The sequence below is a fragment of the Hetaerina americana genome, unplaced genomic scaffold (genome assembly GCF_022747635.1).
Source record: "Hetaerina americana unplaced genomic scaffold, ioHetAmer1.1.p SCAF_7, whole genome shotgun sequence".
In the NCBI taxonomy this organism is placed as follows: Eukaryota; Metazoa; Arthropoda; class Insecta; order Odonata; family Calopterygidae; genus Hetaerina; species Hetaerina americana.
The window spans coordinates 30827891-30846801 of NW_027287316.1; the positions used below are offsets into that span (position 1 = coordinate 30827891).

General features: G+C 34.5%; 3 protein-coding genes across 3 annotated transcripts in view; 1 reads left to right on the forward strand and 2 right to left on the reverse strand.

The window, feature by feature from the left end:
- LOC139696610 (salivary peroxidase/catechol oxidase-like) overlaps positions 1-3576 on the forward strand; it is a 50708-nt gene extending 47132 nt beyond the window's left edge. Inside the window, exon 16 of the mRNA XM_071595417.1 lies at positions 2005-3576. Coding sequence (XP_071451518.1) covers positions 2005-2119 — 115 coding nt within the window. The 3' untranslated portion in view covers positions 2120-3576. The remainder of the gene's footprint in view (positions 1-2004) is intronic.
- Positions 3577-6956: 3380 nt separating this feature from the next.
- On the reverse strand, positions 6957-7322 carry LOC139696611 (GSK3-beta interaction protein-like). Its single transcript, XM_071595418.1, has one exon. The coding sequence runs from the start codon at positions 7320-7322 to the stop codon at positions 6957-6959; it is 366 nt and encodes a 121-aa protein (XP_071451519.1).
- A 5490-nt stretch (positions 7323-12812) lies between these two features.
- On the reverse strand, positions 12813-18588 carry RpL11 (ribosomal protein L11). Its single transcript, XM_071595265.1, has 6 exons — positions 18521-18588; positions 18149-18301; positions 17033-17182; positions 14927-15074; positions 14221-14315; positions 12813-12887 (listed from the first exon to the last, which is right to left on the reverse strand). Exons 1-6 carry the CDS (start codon positions 18524-18526, stop codon positions 12855-12857), a joined length of 585 nt encoding a protein of 194 aa, XP_071451366.1. The 5' UTR covers positions 18527-18588; the 3' UTR covers positions 12813-12854.
- Between the last annotated feature and the right edge of the window lie 323 nt (positions 18589-18911).

The window sequence follows — 18911 nt, forward strand, 5'->3', positions numbered from 1 at the left end:
TTTGTAAAGATTAGAGACTCTCCATATAAATCAATACCAAAAAAAACATTGAATTTAAATTCCTGAAACCTGGATTTTACCCTAGAATTGGAAGGGAAACCTGTTTCCACAGATTCTAGGCTGTGGAAACCTAGAATCAGAAGGGAGCAGATTTTCATTTTATTTTTTCGCAGTTTACATTCATAACTTTTAAGTTTTTCTTTGTATCATGTAAATGAGTTGATTCAAATATATTGTTACCCATAAAATTGTTCTTAAGATGAAAATTAGTCAATATTTAAAATGATTATCAGACTAGTTACTTACCTGAATCGTAATATGATCAACACGAAACAATATACTTTTGCAATTTTGATTAGTATTACCTTAAAAAGGTCGAGAGAATATAAAAAAAAAGAGTCAAACATATGCTGAAAATTCTACAACAAGCATCTGCAAACATAGGAAGCCTAACATATGAGAAGTCATACTTCAAAATTTTTACATTTAGGATTTGATTATTTATATTGACTGCACCTGATTGTATGAACTATTGTTAATAATATTTATTTAAATTTTAAGGTATTCCATGTAAAACATGAAAATATACTTTTATAAAGTTTACTCCAACCTCAATTTCACAGAAACCTATATTCGACATTTTTTTACTGGTCCCTTCAAACAAGTTAATTCAAGGTTTCACTCCATTTACATAATTTCTAGCATGGGATTGTTGCATTATTTATGCAACACTTGTATTGTGCCACATGCATTCCTGATAAATAGGATACCGATTTCAAATTGCACCAAGTCATTAGTAATAATCCAGAAGTGCATATTTCATTCTGACCAGTGGTGGTTCTATCAATAAATACTTCATGGCTTTCATCTATATATGTACATCTCACATCAAAGAAACCATCCATGTGGTGTTAAAAGAGTAATTTTATTCTTCAGCATATACTTTTCATTGCGGGAAGTATGCTAACTGCTGGAGTCACAGAGTTACTGTTAACATAAAATGAATTAACTCAATGTAAACCTTATTCAGACTTACCAATACATTGTTTTCTACGTTTTCACAAAAATCAACCAAATCACTTTCATCTTAAAAAAAGATAATAAAATGCATATTCTGAAAAGAGTTTAAAATGCTTCCTCTTTTGCCACATTCCTGAAACGTCAGAACATAAAATCTACTGAAAGACTTCAGACAATAAATCCATATCCAGTTGAAACCTCTTATCAACAGATCCTCTCACCTCCACATAAACAGCAAAGAAATATATTAACAAAACTGTGCTCATGAGACGCATTTATTATACCTCTCACCAGAAGTAACTTTCAAAAGTAGTTACAAGATGTTAGTTTCAGCATTCCTAAACCCACAATATACACTATAAGCAACAACATTAATATGCTAGAGGGTCTGGGGGTTAAAATGTTGACTGCAAATGACAAGGTATTGAGAACAAAGATGATGAGCCAGAGGGTTGACTAATTTACAAAGGGAGTGAATATATTCCCAAATCTTACAAAGGTTCCCCCTAAGTTCATTTTTTTACCATTGGTGTTTCTACACAATGATGAGGGCATAAAAAAAACCATTAACACAGTAATCAACCCTAAAAGTCAGTTTGGTATTTGATAGTAGAGTTCACCCAGAACTAAGCCCAACATCATGTGAAATTCACACATCAGGGTAAGGAGGCCATTTCCTTTCCCTTTGAAATCACCAAGCTTGGGTAGAGCTGAGGGTGCCTAAGAGGCATGCCTAGGAATCGAACCCCAGGGCCCTCTGGTCAGTAGTACAACACCCTACCCCTAGACTACCAGCATGCGCAACCTTAGATTAATGAAGGTGGTAACAGTGGTATTTAACTTATGTGTATTCCCTTGTTTATTTCATGACTACCACTTCACCCACATTTCCATACAATGGCAAATTCTTCCTTCCCCAGAGGTGATCATTGTGGCGAGGTTCCACTGTATATCCCCTTTATAATTAAACATTTCCATTCACAGGAACCCAAGAATCAGGTGCAATAGCCGCATTCTCCCAAGGATTGACCTGACAAAGTGGAAGGAAAATCGCCCGAGAGATAGAAACGACGAACATTTCAGCAGCAATGAAGCATGAAAAAGGACAGCCCCTTGCAAATTTTTTAAATGTTTTCTGCAGAGAATTAACAGGATGGCTAGCAGAAAAGAAATTAAGATTGCATTGTGATTCTAACGCAGAATATTTTTCCGAAATGATTTGAAAATCCACTAGTGGATAGGTGTATCAACAACATCACAGATGTAAGGGAAATTATAGTTCCTTTGAAAACTAACCTAGTCTCCATTTGAAATACACAGAGAACTGTAATACTTCAAGGGTATTTGTCAGACCAAATGTGTTAACTGTGGCAGCGCTGGACAAAGAGTGTGATTGAAATTATAGGTATGCAGACTATTAACTGGCACCTTAATTTCCTGCGAGAAAGCCTATTGGGAAAATACAAATATTATTTATATAGCCTATATGATTGTTGCTTTTGATTCACAATGTTGTATCAAAGCAATTACGAACTGAGTGAAATCAATTGATAAGAGAAATTAATAACCAAAAGTACAACATATTTATTCCTTTGTAAATAACACTAGTTACAACAAAACAGCCCACTGTATAAAGCTATGGGAGATAGCAGTTTCTATGAACAAAGCTAACATACAATAGAAACCTGTGAATACAACATCTCCTAACACTTCATAACAGAGGGAATAATAAAGATTTGACATGTCAATCCATAGTGATGCTAGCCTGTTAAATTACTTCCTCAAAATAAAACCAATCTGATTATTTTCAATATGATTTTAATATGCTGTCTAACATACCACATTCAGGTGAAAAAAAATACTTAAATAAATCTTCCTTTTCTAAAACAAATACAACTGAAACCAAACTTAAGCACATTCATATAAATAGCCTTCTTTTGCACCATGCATTCAGTACTTAGTTCACAAAATATAGCCAAAAATGTAAAGGTATCCATTTTTCTAAAACTTTTTTGTCCATGGAGGTGACAAAAATATGGGATGACAAATTTTTAGTAAAAATCACGTATTTTTCATTTTAAAATCAAACCTTTCATGTTCGTACTCGAATTTCAAGAAATAGGAGAATGTATGGTTATGATCCATTACCTGATAATGAAATGTAAATTTGATAGGAGCATTTCATTTGTCTAAGAGGTGGTCAGAAGAGAAATGATCACAGGGGGAATATCTTTAAATAATTTGACATTCAATAAGAGCAATAAATAAAATGTCCACCTTTTCACAATATTAGATCACAACTTTTTCAACAAGACTAAATAAAAACTAGGTCAAAAAATATTACAAGGACTTCTAAAAAAAGTATGCATAGAGCAAAATGCTAGTCAATGGTGAATGCATATTTAACTTGTATCGTACACCATAAAAAGGGTAACTTTACTATTTATAATAATTAATAATAGGTAATAAACATTGTGTAGTCACTAAAATTGTAAATCAATAAAGCAAAATTGTAACAATCATGTACTAAAAAATTTGGAAAAATATATTTTTATTGTGAACACTTAAAGTTAGTTTATTTTGCAAGATAAAAATAAATGGAATTAACAAATTTTGGCTCTATTAATTTATTGATGAAAGCGGTAAATTTGAAATAGTTAATGAAAAATTTGGTGGTCACCTTAAAAATTGCTTCATTATCTCTTTTTCGCGCACGAGAAAAACTATTTAGCAATTATCTTAATAATAATTCTTTCTTTATAACTTCATAAGGCAAATCACCAGCAAGGCCAAGAAATGTCCTGCTTCACAAAATTAATGAGGATCAAGGAATAAAATAATGTCTCAAATTTAAAATTTACAGTAAGCCCTAAACAGAAGCAAAAGATTTTCTTCTCTTCCTGGAAAGGCCACCATTTTGACAGTTACAGGTATATTTCACTAGTTGACAGTGTATCAATGAGAAATTTCAAAAAGTCTTCCTTAAATATTACAACTCCCTGAACTCCTTAGTCTCAGGGCTACAGGGTGGTAGTCACATCTAAAGCACATCCATTGTAAGGTGAATTTGGACGCAGACAATAAAGATAAATGGAAGAGGGAATAATGAATACTTAGAGCAAGGGAAGTTTTCTTTAAAAAGAAGGCTTGCATAGTCAGGCAAGAAATAGAATATACATCCCAAAAGAATTGTGGGACCTGACAATTGAAAAACCAATTGTGAAAATAGATGGAGGAATAAGTGTGGTGAAAAAGGAGAGGAGTTACCAAGAGAAGAACCTGTAAATAGCCACAATGAATTCAAGCTATCTTTTGGTTAGCTCAGGGTGCAAACTTTTCTAACATTTTCAAATTATCACAAAAATTTACCAAAGGTTTTGGTATACATCTAATGAGAATCAACTAACATAACTGGCAGTTTATACTACTTTTAATGGAGCAAATGAAACATGTGGTTATATACTTATTTAAAGGATATTCACTATTCTCAGTGGATCAACTAAAATATTTTCATCCAATGACCACAATAGATGAATTTGAAGAGACCCTATGAAATCACTAGATATCCACAAGATTATTCAAGGACCATGGACATAAGCCGCAAGATAGTTATGCAAATAGGAACGCTCTCTGCCATACGTAAGCATAGTGGATTTAAACTCTTTATCATTCTCAATCAATATTTTATGCATGCAGGCTATTAATGAATAATATATAATAGTCTGTGGGTCAGTGATATTCAGCCATTTATCGACCATGAAGAGTAAATGAAGAATTAACTTGAAGCAAAACTCTGGAGACATTCAGATATGATAATTGTTTAGGACACCACATTCTCTTCAACTGAGCAAATGTGGGTACATTCTAATTAAGAATACAATTTCCAAAGATGCATTCCTGTTTCCTAAAACCAGAGAAGGGCCATTTTTTAATTAAGATCCCAATTCCCTTTTAACAAGGGTGCAAGAGTAGCTAATGTTTACAAATCCTTTCCAGGAAAAGGGATAGTCATTTTGAATGTGTCACTTGGTCTCTAGTGGCCTAAGTTGTCAGGAGTATGTGGGAGGGAAAACTTCTAACATGAGCAATGAATAATTATTTGGCCCAGCAAGATACAGGGAACCTCTCTGTTTTGGACCTCTGCCAACCACTTGACCCATTATCCTCTTCCTCCAAACCTTTCGAACTCCACTTCACCACATTTTCCTTCATACATCTAAGTGCCACAAGAATAAATATTCATCAACCCTCCAGCCACATTACAAAGAAACTCACCTAATGACAGGTTGGCCTACCTGGCTACCTTTATTACCCACATCCCCAACTTTTCTTGAGCCCTTAAATTATGTCGGCAACAAATTGATCCCTGCAAAGTAAACCTCAGGGATATGAGTGACAGAGCATGTCAATACTCCTCACGGTGAACAATTGCATCAAACTATTTAAGAGTAATACAATGATGAATATGGGCCTCTTCTCAAAATTTTCACATGGGAAGTTCATCAGAAAAGAGAATAATTTGCAACTTTGATTAATTAAAAGAAGGAAATATTGGAATCAGTACTGAAGAGACGGAGGAGGGAGCAACACTGAATTGGTAGCCAAATATATATTGATTTCCTACATCAGTAATGGAGAACAAAATCTTTTGCAAGATCCCCATCATGGTGCAACTCAAAGATGGTTCCCACAGTGGGGACAGCAAGGTTTGGGCAGCCAACATTCATTCCCTTGGTGGAAGGACAGTGTACCGTTTCACTATAAGGATTTGCATATGATATTATTGTGGTGGGAACAAGAGAAGGGGTGAAAATACGGAATGAACGCCGTCCAATTTCATCAAGCTATCAGGTAAAGGGGAAAAGAAGATACGAAGTAACATAACTGAATGGGGAAGAGGCATTCTGTTCTTAATAATGAATACATAATAATTGAATTCACCCACCTGACTACAACCCAAAGTTGGATGGGCCAAGTGCTTACATTTAAAAGGCACACTTATAGTTTACTCATCTCCAGAGGATGATTGTGGTGAATATTTTTCAAACTCAACATATAACCACAACATCACCTGGCCGCGATTAATCATATATTTCTGCACGACTAGTACATATCTAGATACTAATGTGGTCCACAAAGCACTGTCATTAGAATAGTTATGCAATGTATCACTTGGGGTCAGCCATATATTCCGTATACAAAGCTGGTTAACACCGGCCGGCATCAAACAGCGGATATTTTTTGTCTAATAAGATTTCGACATTTCACTGGCTCCCAATAAAAATATTGACTTGGAGCTTCTTTCGGCATTAGATACAAATCATCAAATTTTGTCAATTGGCACACCTTACCACTTCATATTCATTAAATTTCACGATTGAAAATAAATACGATACCATTATTAGATAATGGGGGTACCCTTTAATAACAGTAAAGCCACGAATTAAGTAACGTATGTTATTATTTACGTATGAATTGACCCAATATTTCAGAACTTTTCTCTTTATCCATACGTATCTACATCAACCAGAACTTACCCATTAAAGAACCGTGGACTGTCTCTAATTTATAATGCTTTATTTATTCATTGAAAACGAAGAACTCAGCTTCCCTTGCAAACTTTCACATTGTCCATCATAAAATGATAGAATCATTTTAAAAATTTTGTCAATTGTAATAACGCTGCAAAAATCCTCTTCCACCACTACCCTGCAGCTCATATTGCGTGGCAACTTAAGTTCTGAAAAAGAATAGTTGTATTTACAAAACAGTCCAAGGACTCGAGATAAATCCACGAAATAATTACAGGAAAATAGAATAATAACTCAAACTAATTGAAAAAGTTTTAATCATCACTACCTGACTAGACACCGGCGATATCGTTCACGTGTGGAACTTGATTCACAAAACTCACATTTGTATTCAGCGAAAAACTTTCACTGCTCTTTGACGTCTTTCTGCAATACCAGCAATTTACTCATGAGTTCATTTCCAAACGATTCCCGAAATTTGGGGCTGACGCTGTCCAATAAAGAATACGGAGTTTCAAAGTTAGAAATGCCGATTTCTTGCACCACATCGTGTTCTTTGCTGACAATTTTAAAACCACCACAAGTAAGTTGAATGCAAAATCGTTCTTCTTCGAGAGTAGTTAAATTGAAGTATATTTCTTTATCGCTTCCTCGCAAAACTTCAGACACAGCTATTTCCTTAACGTGACTCCTGACATCTTGAATCACAGCAGCGGCTTCTTTCCTCCATTGCTCTTCATCGAATATAACCTCTTCTTTGACATCATTCATTTTCCCTGTGCGAATCAATCGGATTCGAGGGGTTCACTTGAATGTAGTTCACCTATGCACGTAAAACGCCAGGAAACTCATTCAAAGTGAACACTTCACCATTTGCTGTCTAAACAACGAGCGCATCGGAATGAAAAGACAGATGATAGATGAAATTCCCAAAACCGCGAAAAAGCATTTATTCCTGCAGGTAGTGCACTTCTTTGAGATTGAAAAACCATAAGATTTTTCTTGAAATCCATACTCTTAGTTAAAAACTGTAGCAATTAATCCACAATCACTAAAATAGACCACAGCATAATTCAATCGAAGCTCATATTATGATTTCAACCTCTAGACCACTTCAAACTTCACCGACGTGGTTGTTGTACCTTTTATTTAATCCTCTGGTAACAGTTGTCTAATGAGCTTCACTCAATTCTAGTACGTGCACGATATTTCCATATAGCAACTCCTTTTACTTTGGAGCTAAATAGGGATATCGTATTTTCCCATCGATAACGCGCGCGTTAGCTATGCATAAATGGTCAGATGATCGAAAAAATGACGATGCGCGTTATGTAATGAAAATTGAAAATTTTCAAAACACTTGTTTTTATACAAACTACATATAATTTTTACGCGCATATATAAATATATACAGATGCGCGGTATCTATACACGTTCAAGATAACTATAAGCCCTGTGCGCGCGGATCTATACAAATTCATATCTAGAAAGTTCTGGGTGCGTTATCGATGGGAAAATACGGTACTTTAAGTTTCATTACCAAAGGAACAATTGGTATAAACTTGTATCCACATTATTGATAGTCAATATCAACATTGCTGAATGATTGCAGTGTGGGCGAGTAAGCGAAAGAATAATGCACATAGTTCCAATACCCTAAACAAACTGCATAAGACAGGATCAATCACCACGCCTTGCCTACAGATGAGCTTGCTATGAAGGAAAAACCTGTATTGTCTTGACATCTAGGAGCATATTGACTTGAGCGATGAACTACCAGTGCACAAGAGTCTGATATCCCAAAGGGTGACTATCAGACTAGCCTGCATACCTAGTAAAGTAGACTACATACCTATCAAGGTATATATGCACTCCATACAGCATTTGTAGAAAAAGGAATAGCAAAAAAATTGACCTATGACATGGACAATTAAATGAAACTTTTTGAATTAAAATTAGAGTTAATCAAAGAGAAGCCAACTAAATCATTTTCCAGGGTAGAATAAAATGGATGGAGACCTTAAAACCAGGGAAATTCCTATTCACAGTCAACCCTGTCAACTGGAATGGATGAACAAGTAGCAGGTTAATTACATGAAATTCCTTGCTCAAGTCATTGAATGACGGGCTCAAGATAGTTACTTATAATCAAGAGTTGAAGAAAAGAATCATAGAAATTAGACATCTTCAGTGAGATAAGGTGACAAAAATGAATGTATGAAAATCCCATAGAAAAAATAAATAATCAGTCTCAGAACAGTAAGGAAGGGCCAAAGTAAATTTTGCAAAAAATGGAAGTGTAATTCAAGCACAAGTCTATGGGAGATCATAAGACCACCAAATCCAAACATCCTGCTGACTAGTTAAAAGATAACTTTCAAATGTCAACATATTACTTAATATAAAAGTATTAAAGTAAAGGTATAATATCAATTATTTCCAAGTATCAAAATTCAATCCAGTTTAACTGGGTGACTCCATGAGATTCCAAAACCAGATCAAAAGGGGTAGATTTAAACAGCTAACTTGAACCCCCAGTATGCATGCATTGAAGTGCCTTTAGCTTTTAAGTAAAAATTACTAATTGATAGAATTATCAACATTCACTGAAGACTCCATCAAAAGTTACCATCACGGCATCTCCTGCAGTTTATTGCAATTCACAACTTTCTTCAGCAGTGCTCATCCCCTTGATCTCTTTCAATGATTTATCAAATACCTCCTGGGCCTCCCATTTCATCCCAGTTAAAGCTTTCACTAGTTTTATCATTCTTTCATCCCTAGAATTAGAAATAATTTCATGGTCACCAAATGATGTCACCTTGTTAAACCAATCATGGATATGGTGGCAGGTTCATAACTTAAAATTGTTAGCAAAAAAGTTGTTGGTGGTTTTCCATTGTGTACTTTTGTTAAAATGGGCAACAAGTTTTGATTATATCATCTTCAGCTACAAATAAAACTATTCGGGGGTCATTTATTCATACAGGGAACTAGGCTGATTGAATATGATACTTAACAAAGAAGGCACAGACTTCTTTCCCATCAGATATATTACACCCAGAATTGAAGTCAAATAGCTATGCACAAGTGTAGTTGAAGGGTTCTCGGAATCATCCCCAGATGTCAGCGCCAGCACAATACGTTTCCCACATAGTAATAGGTAATCCTTCAAAAGAAAACACCCAATGCATCAGCGCTTTGCGAAGAGATGTTGAGTGGACACCTGTTGTTCCCGTGTAATGTTTTGTGAAGAGCAGTCATTGAACCTCTCACAAAGAAAGGTATGGAAGCAAAGGAAATTCATGCTGACTTTGAGTACTCTCTCAGCTCCTTCAATTGTTGCCAAGTGGACATAAGAGTTTCAATTTGGGCAGGACAGCTTAGATGATGAACCATGTGAGGTCAGCTGAATTTGACACTAAGACATTGCAATTGTGCCAAAAATGGTCATTAAAGACAAGTGGGCTGAAAGTTGAAGAAATCGCTGAAGTTATAGGGATGTCATCTGAACAGGCATATTACATTTAAACAGTGGAATTAGGTGAGAAAATTATCTCCTAGATAAGTATGGAGACTATGCAAAATCACAAATGCATCAGAATAGTAATTTCCTAACAACGTTTAAACCATTTTAAGGGCAACCAACTGGATTTTCAAGGAGGTAGCTTGAGACTGCAGATGAAACTTGGCCAGAGTACTATACCACAGACACAATAGCAGTGTAAATGTGTTGATTCGCCACCACCAAAGAAATCAAAGGTAACACTGCCTTCCGGAAAGGTGTTAGCTTGAGTTTTCTGGCATGCAAAAGGGATTCTACTGATAGGTTATCATCCCACTGGTCAAATAATTACCGGACCACACTACACTTACCTCCAAGACTAAATATAGCAAAAGATGCACAAAAAAAGGCCAGGTTTGGTAAGGAAGTCAACTTTCATCCAGACAATGCAGGCCAACACATTATAGTTGCCATGTCAAAAATACAAGAACATACCAAATGTTGACTTCCCATTCTTATCCAAGCTCAAAATTTTCCTTGGAGAGAGATTCTCTTCAAACGAAGAACTAATACAAAATAGATGGGTATTTCGCAAGCGTAAAGGAATCTGATTTTCAAGATGTGATTAGACATTGGAATATCCCTGTACCAAGTGCATTAGTGACCAGGGAGACATTGAAAAATAAGTTTCATTAAGGTAGGTCTTTATTTCTATTTTATTTCAAATTACCCCAGTACTTAAAAAGTTCGTAATTGATCAATGAAGCATAGAAGGGGGAAAAAAATTATGCAATTTTCATTAGCCATTAACCCTCTTAGTGCGGCGGGGATTTCAGGGGTACTAGTGAGAAGTGTAATTTAAGAAAATGTATCACCTTAGGAAAAAAAACATTATGAAGTTATTTGTTTAGATATCCATATGCAGTTTTTTTATTTTAAAATATAATATTGTAGTTAATAATGATGTAATACATTTACATCATCTGAATAATAAATGTAATTATTACAGTATCATAAATTTGAAGAATATTTTTTTAGCAATAATATTTTGATTTTTAGACAAAACTAATATTTTTAAAAAAACATTTTTCAATTAAACTACGATATTTAAATATAATAAAGAATCAAAAAGACATGTAGAAAATATTATAAATAAATAAAGAAAAACCAGTGAGTTACAAATTTTTTTGTCAGCCTCAGCATAGTTCGATTTTGTTGAAAAGGCTGATCTCACTGAGTCAAATTGGGACTTTTCCCCTTTACTTGAGACTGCGGCAATGTGCTTACAATCTAAAGGCAGAAAGAAACTAAGTTCTAACTCACAGAGAACTGCTGACAATGTAATCCATTACACAGGGCGCAATTGATTGGATACGACAGACGGCAAGAGAAACCAAAATGATTACAAAGCAGTGCTCTCATTTCCATCGTCTCAACAAAGTCTGAATAAGCAGGTATATATCAACACCAGGACACATTCAAGAGGTTACAGATGAAAACAGATTAGTAGCCTTTCAGTGGCTTTTCATAGTGGAAACACTACTCAGAAAAAAAACGAGCAAACAATTAGGCAGAGCTTCCCGACATGTACAAAACTGAACGAAAAATTATGGTAAGATATATACTTTTTTAAAAGCATTTAAAATTGCTAATAAAAAATTTAAAAAAAAGTTACGTAATTCTATGGAATTCAGCCTATCGATAGCACAAAAACCATAAATTATTAAAGAAAAAACCATAAGTTACAACGATTTAAACAAAAGCCTACGCAAGAGCCGATATATCGGCCCGCCGCACTTTTCGCCAGGGATACGAAAGCCGATATATCGGCCCGCCGCACTAAGAGGGTTAACCTCTTTCAAAGTGAATCAATAAACCCACCCCTATCATAGCACCCAACCTACCTTCTCATATAGAGAGATCCCCTTTCCAAAAGCCTCCAACCAGCCTAGGTGTCTGTCTAGAGTAACCCGAAGAACAGGTTTCCATGTACACGAAGTTGACGTATAAACTTTTATGTATTTTGTTCCATCTACTAACTTCATTCTATAATGCAACAACACGTTCTTCCCAGGGTCTATTCTACTCGGTCCTAGAGAACTACACCTAGCTCTCACACGCTAAATATTACTAAGCTCAAATAATTTTTCACATTTCTTTGTGGTAAACATTTCATGAATTGTGTAAATACATAACTTAAGCCTTTATAAATTCTTCATAACAAATTTTGCTGCGCCCACTTGTGTGAAAGGATTTCATGTGATGAAAATCATGCCATCCTACAAAGCCACAAAGAATAAAATTTAAGTCATGCGAAACCATGAAGTTTCCAAGAATGAAGAAGGTTCACCTTCAACATGATTACTTCAACCAATGAATTGTTTCTGTCTGACCACACTAACTAGTTAACATGGAGAAATCATTGCTCCGAACACAGCAGGTATTTGGGTAATCATTTTGCTCCCTCTACCTACATTTGAGTTTTAGCCAAGGGAGAGGAAGAGCATATTTAAACATTAACAAAACAGTCACTTTTCATCAATGTGACAAGTATAAAAATGTCAGAAGTATTGTCACAAACTCTTCTTATATATGCTAATTAAAGAGTGAACTAAAGAGATCACTTAGAGAAACTTTTCATTATTTTTTTAGATAAGCTGGTCATGGCCATGAAACTTTATTAATAGTAAATGTGAAAACAGCAACTAACTACAATGCTTGGTTGTGGTGTATTTTTAAATAATAATACTCATGACGAATTTTCCAGCAAAATATTTAATGACATAATCCTACAAAAATTACTTCTTTCCAGGAAGGATAATACCATCATACTGAAAAGAAAGAGAAGATCAAATTAGAAAATATTATATTTAAAAAATATCAGTTTGACACAATTACCAATTTTTTTAAATTCATATTTTAAAACAAGTGAAAAAAACCTATACAACTAAAGGAATACCTTCCAACTGACAAAGGCATTTAAAATCAAAATCAATTATATCATAAATTTAGAAATAATGAAAATTAAATTGAAACATCAGAAACATTCGTTAATGATAAGCATACACCAACAGTTTACGGCACATTGTCCCCATAAATGATATTTACCATGTGTTCACAAGATAAGCATGGCTGACACCTGTACACAGGGTTTATAATTTATTTAGCACACATTGACTAAAGGAGTTTTCAAAATGAAAGAAAACCTCTGGTACAATGTGCAAGTATTCCATATAGAAAGATAATATTCCCAAAATGCATAAAAGAAATTGTGGATCATGTTAGCACAAGCATTGAAAATAAAGGCACCTAATAATACTGCGATAACCACTTGAACATCAGTAAGATTGAATTTCACAAACATTTTCAAAGACAATTTGATTTTTCCCCAATAGTACAGCCTTCCCAGAAGAAATTTAGGAATCCATGACTAAACAAATTCTTGTTATCTGGCAACAACCAGGATTTTCAAAAACTGAATTATTAAATATATATCAAAGGAGTCATTATTAACAAATAATAAATTAATGAAAACGTCCTCAAACATCTATTTGGAATCAAAATTGCCAAAGTATCCCACACAAGATTAACAGAAAGATAACTTCAGTTTTGAATTTGATGGTTTTCAATATGAAAAGCTAAAATTATTTTCATCTCAATAATTTAACACATATGATACACAACTGTCAATTAACTTTGATTTAATATCTCAATTAGAAAATAAAATAACTATTTCACAAAATGAAGTTGTTTGAGATTCAAGCATGTCTACTACGACAACTTTGTGGGCATGACTGAGTTGTCACATTTTAAAAGCATTTTTCCCTTCATTTAATAAGATAGGAATCCTGTATGAACTGGTCCCTTAATTTGAATAATAGTTTCATAATAGAAGTTTCATTCCATGCTGTTACACAAAATGAGATAGATTTTGTACAGCATCACAACCATCAAAACATCAAAATGTAAATGAATCTTTCTTTCTACAATTGTACTTTAAACTGGAAGGGGGTGGTTGGAGTATTTTTGCTATGAAGTCATTCATCCATTTACATCATCAAATTTCCGGAAGACATGCTTTTAATAGCAATCTAGCACTTTTTAAGTCAAGCATTACTCCTTTCATCTTCAATCACATATTGCCCTTTTCAATAAAAAACTAACCTTTTGCTGGAACCACTTCATTGCATCTTCCTTGGTCAGCCGGTGTGGGAAACCGACTTTCCCCTGCTTCCTTCTCCTGTGTGCAACATTGAAACCTTAAAAGAGATTCATAATAATAAGAACAGGCAAAATTAAATGGGAATACCAATGCCTCCTAATCAAGTCCTCTCACATTTTAGCATATCCCTTTCAGCAAAAAAAAGCAACGGGATTAAAATGCTGAATGATTTTCTCTTGCTACTTTCTCCCACAGATCAAATTTCATAAATGAACACTTCTTAAAGCATTATCATTACTTCGGTTGTATTACCTGACATAATAGAGCAAACATATAAATCTTAATCTCAATCCATATAAATCTTATTCTAAATCCATATAAATCTTTAGGCAGCAAAAACAATATGGTAAAATTTACACCAAAAAGGAAATCATGTAGTGAGAATGTAACATCCAGTTAGTATCATACCCCGTATCATATAGGGGGTATGGGTTGCAATACAGATGTATTAATGTTGCACAGGTTCACGACTGCTGCCCCAAATACAAGACAGTAGCTTCGTTTTGTGCAAATCCAACCATTGTATTTAATCATGGAACGAAAAAATCATGCAATCCACATGAACTGCAATTAGATGCTACAATCTAAAGAAATCCACTAAATCAAAATTAAATTACTTAATGCACAACATATGCACAGGAAACTTACCAGGTCGTCCAAGGACAACATAGAAGTCTAGACCATAGATGCCTATGCTAGGGTCATACTTGATCCCCAAGTCAATGTGTTCTTGGATACCAAATCCAAAATTACCAGATTCAGAAAAGTTGTCCCTCCTTAACTCATATTCACGGACCTGTTAAAAGAATGAAACTTCAGCTTAAGCCATTACTGGTGGCACTTAAAATAACAAAAAAACACCATTTAGAGAGAAAAATATTCTTAATGCTGATGCCAAAAAGTGTAGAACTTTTGTCAATATCCATTTAATTCAGCATTAATTTTATAAGCATTGAAGATCCTAGAGGCACATTTGATCCCATTACATAACACAAAATACTTGAATAAAAATTTCTCAAAAATAAAATTGTCAAATGGGCAAAACATTATTTAAATGAAATTTTGGACAAAAAATTGCACAATATTTACCATTAAATCATTTGTTGAAAAGTATCAATTTAATTACGTAGCCTGAAAATGGAGCGCAGAATATAAGTAAAGAAATGTATTATGCATAGAAGTTGTTCAACAATTTCCAGTAACTTCATTAAATTCCAGGAAAGTGTAGACTTAAAATGATTTTTGCTTGATTTCAAAGAATTATATAAAACCGCATAATTATTCAAGTTACAAGGGTAAACTCAAATGCTGGTTATATGCCATATAATGATGGAAATAAATACCATATATAATGGCTTTCTGGGTATACACTGCAAATTTTTATTGCAGGCATTCAGAAGCAGCTGGTATTGTGGTAACCAGAAATGCATGTCTTATATCTGAAATCATGTTTATCATTAGCAAATAGTGGTGATTGCCAAATTCAATGCTACAAATCAAAACTGCAGCAAAATTTTATCAAATTATAATGTTCAATTCATATTAAGTAATTCAGTTTGCCAGGTATCTTCAATAAATGGTGGCATTTCATCATGCACCTAATGTTAATTACACCTTCCACATTAGATGGGCAAGGTGAATTAAATCAACACACACAAGGAATCATTTAATTATCTGAACCACTACTTAAGAGAATTAGGCAATACATGAATACAAACCAGGAGCTTATCATTTCACCAGATGGCGAGTTCAATTGAAAATCATTGGAAGCAAGAGGTGTAGCAAATAAACTCAAAGAATGGTGTCAATGTTTAAAAAAATTCAAATCTAAGTTTTAAAACTAGACTTATCATTGCTTATTGGATAAATTTTACCCAAGGGAGGAAATGGTATGTAAAAAGGGAATTTTGTATTTTTCATGGGTGTCAGGCTCAACCTTGTGAGCATCTTATCATTCATCATAAGTGACATCTTCAAATGCGTGAAGATGTCACTTATTCAATGTGACTGTGTTTGCAGTGTTTATAATTTTTTGGTGAAAAGTTGGTGTTATTACTAAATTGCGTACTCTTGACAAATCGAACTTTGACATTAAAAAATAGTGTCCCTCAAATTTTCTATGGAAATACAGGAAGCATCTCCTTGGAAAATTTTGAGACATACTTTCGCACAGTCCACTTAAGCAACACTACATATTTAAAGTAGGCCACCTGGTATTCTGTGCACCCATGTTTAAATAATGAAATTGATGATAAGGTCAAATTGCTGCTCCCTTAGCATGTCATGATGTATATGATGTCCAATTTACACTCGCATATGCTAAATAATACATTAAATGACACCAGACCCTTGTACTCATGAAGAACAAGGACTGCAATTTGGCATTTGAAAGTTATTAGAAAATGCTAAAATGATTCTTAACACCATACAGTGAAAATATTAACATATGACCTAGTAGATGAGAGACAACTGATTCTTAAAGTTCTTTCTTAAAAAAATACCTTTAAATTATTACTCCTCCATTCACTCATACCATTAAATTATTACTCCGCCAGAAATTACTTTCCCTTTCAAAGTCGATACCTTGACCAACTCCAATGAAAACTTGTGACAAATAATCTCCTCGAATTACATGCTATGACCAACTTTAAAATTTAATGAAAATATTCAACTATCTTTTCAAGTAGTGTAGCACTCATGCATTAATAAAGCAGAAAAAATTAAAAGACTTCAGTACCACATAAAATATACTACCTTAAGACCCCTTTCCAGTATTTCCTCAGCTTTGGCACCTCGAACTGTACAATGAACAGCAATTTTTTCATTTCTTCTTATACCAAATGAACGAACGGTGTACCTTGCTTTTGAAAACACAGGCTGCTGTCCTGTCAATTGCTCAAGCACCTGAAAATTCATTTAAAGCATAATGTCCATGTGAAGACTAAACACACAATCGAAACAGGTTACTAGGTAGATATAATTTTAAGTGTTAACTGGTAACACAACCCGCTTCACAAATGGATACTAATGGATCCCAAACCTCTCTCTTCGCTTGTAACATCTTTTTAGTAACACAACCCGGAAGAATGAGGGGACGTGTGTTGCAATAAAGATGTTTTTGATATCGCACAGGTTCACGACTGCTGCCCGAAATACAAGGCAATAGCTTCGTATTGTGCATTCCGTTGTTATTTGTACTCTACGACTTAACATAGAGTGGTCACAGCCAAAACAAAGGTACACACACATTCACTTGCCCCTACCAACAAAATACACCGAGACATCCATTACTAACAATTCCGCATTTACCTTCCTCTCTTCACTATGTCCAAAATGCCTATTCCCTACCTACCCCACTCGCTTCTAGACAAGCGAAACTCAAGTCACTTAACTGATCACATAATGCAATTGCTGAACAACTTCGTTATTTCCTAATTGAATTGCATGAAATTGGCACCCAACATGCATTTTTGGAGGTACGAGCGGTTGACTTTTAGTTTAAATATATGAAAATGCCGCAGTATATGCAAATGGACAACAGGTGACGGAGACCTTGCGATTTGGACGAGTTCCGACATGTTCCTGCCTAAACGACGTAAATACACTGGCGGCTTAGAAAGAAGTTAACCTTAATTAAATTGAGTATTCGGAAACTGATAATCTCCGGAACAATTAAAATTGCAGAGTATATTTGAGATAAAATTTCCAAAATTCTTGAACACAGAAAGCAACATATGCAGGGACTTATGACGGGAGGCCCATTGCAGAACGGCTTTGGCATTTCAATGAATTAGTTACAACAACCAACGCGGAAGGCCTTATTTTTCCAAAAAACCCAAAAAATTAATGGAATTTAAAATAGAATCTTACCTTTGCTGCTCTCGTTAATCTATCACCGGACTCACCAACGCAAATATTCAGGCATAACTTCCTAATTCGAACTTCTCGCATAGGATTCTTGCTGTTATCCTTTGCCTCCTTCCTCACCTTTTTCGTCACATCTTGTGGCTTTTTACTTTTGGGCTAGAGTAGATAAATCGTGTTATTAACAACGAGCATTGAAGACACGTTACGTGGCTACAGAGATAAAAATTAATTTTCCCGAATAACAATTATTAAAATGCGGGATTTTGCACAGTAGTTAAATCAGAAGAGCAAACAACTTAAAATAATAAACTGTAACGGAGGCTTATTTTAAGATGAATTCAGATTTGAAACCTAAGAGTAACCACATGTACACACCACCATTTCGGCTGACCTGCGAAGAGGAACATATAGGAAGTCAGGGGAACTATGGGTAATATGGGTGCGTTAACTCATTTCCGGTAGAGATTTTAAATGGTGTGGGAATATCCAGGAACGTATAAGAGAAATGCTTTTATTTTCACTCTCCCACGATACAATTTAAAAAATGTTCAGGCCAATGAAAACAATTAGCGAACAAAATTAGCAATTTTTTTTGCCTTGATATTTATCACAAGCAGTATCCTATAATTATATAATCGTGATCCCTCAACTTAAAATTTTGAGATTGGTGGCGGGTGTGGTAAAATTTTAAATAAGCAGAAATTACCATTGGCCAGATACCCAATCCCTACAAAACTATCACATATGTATTCCCTTCAGGCCATAT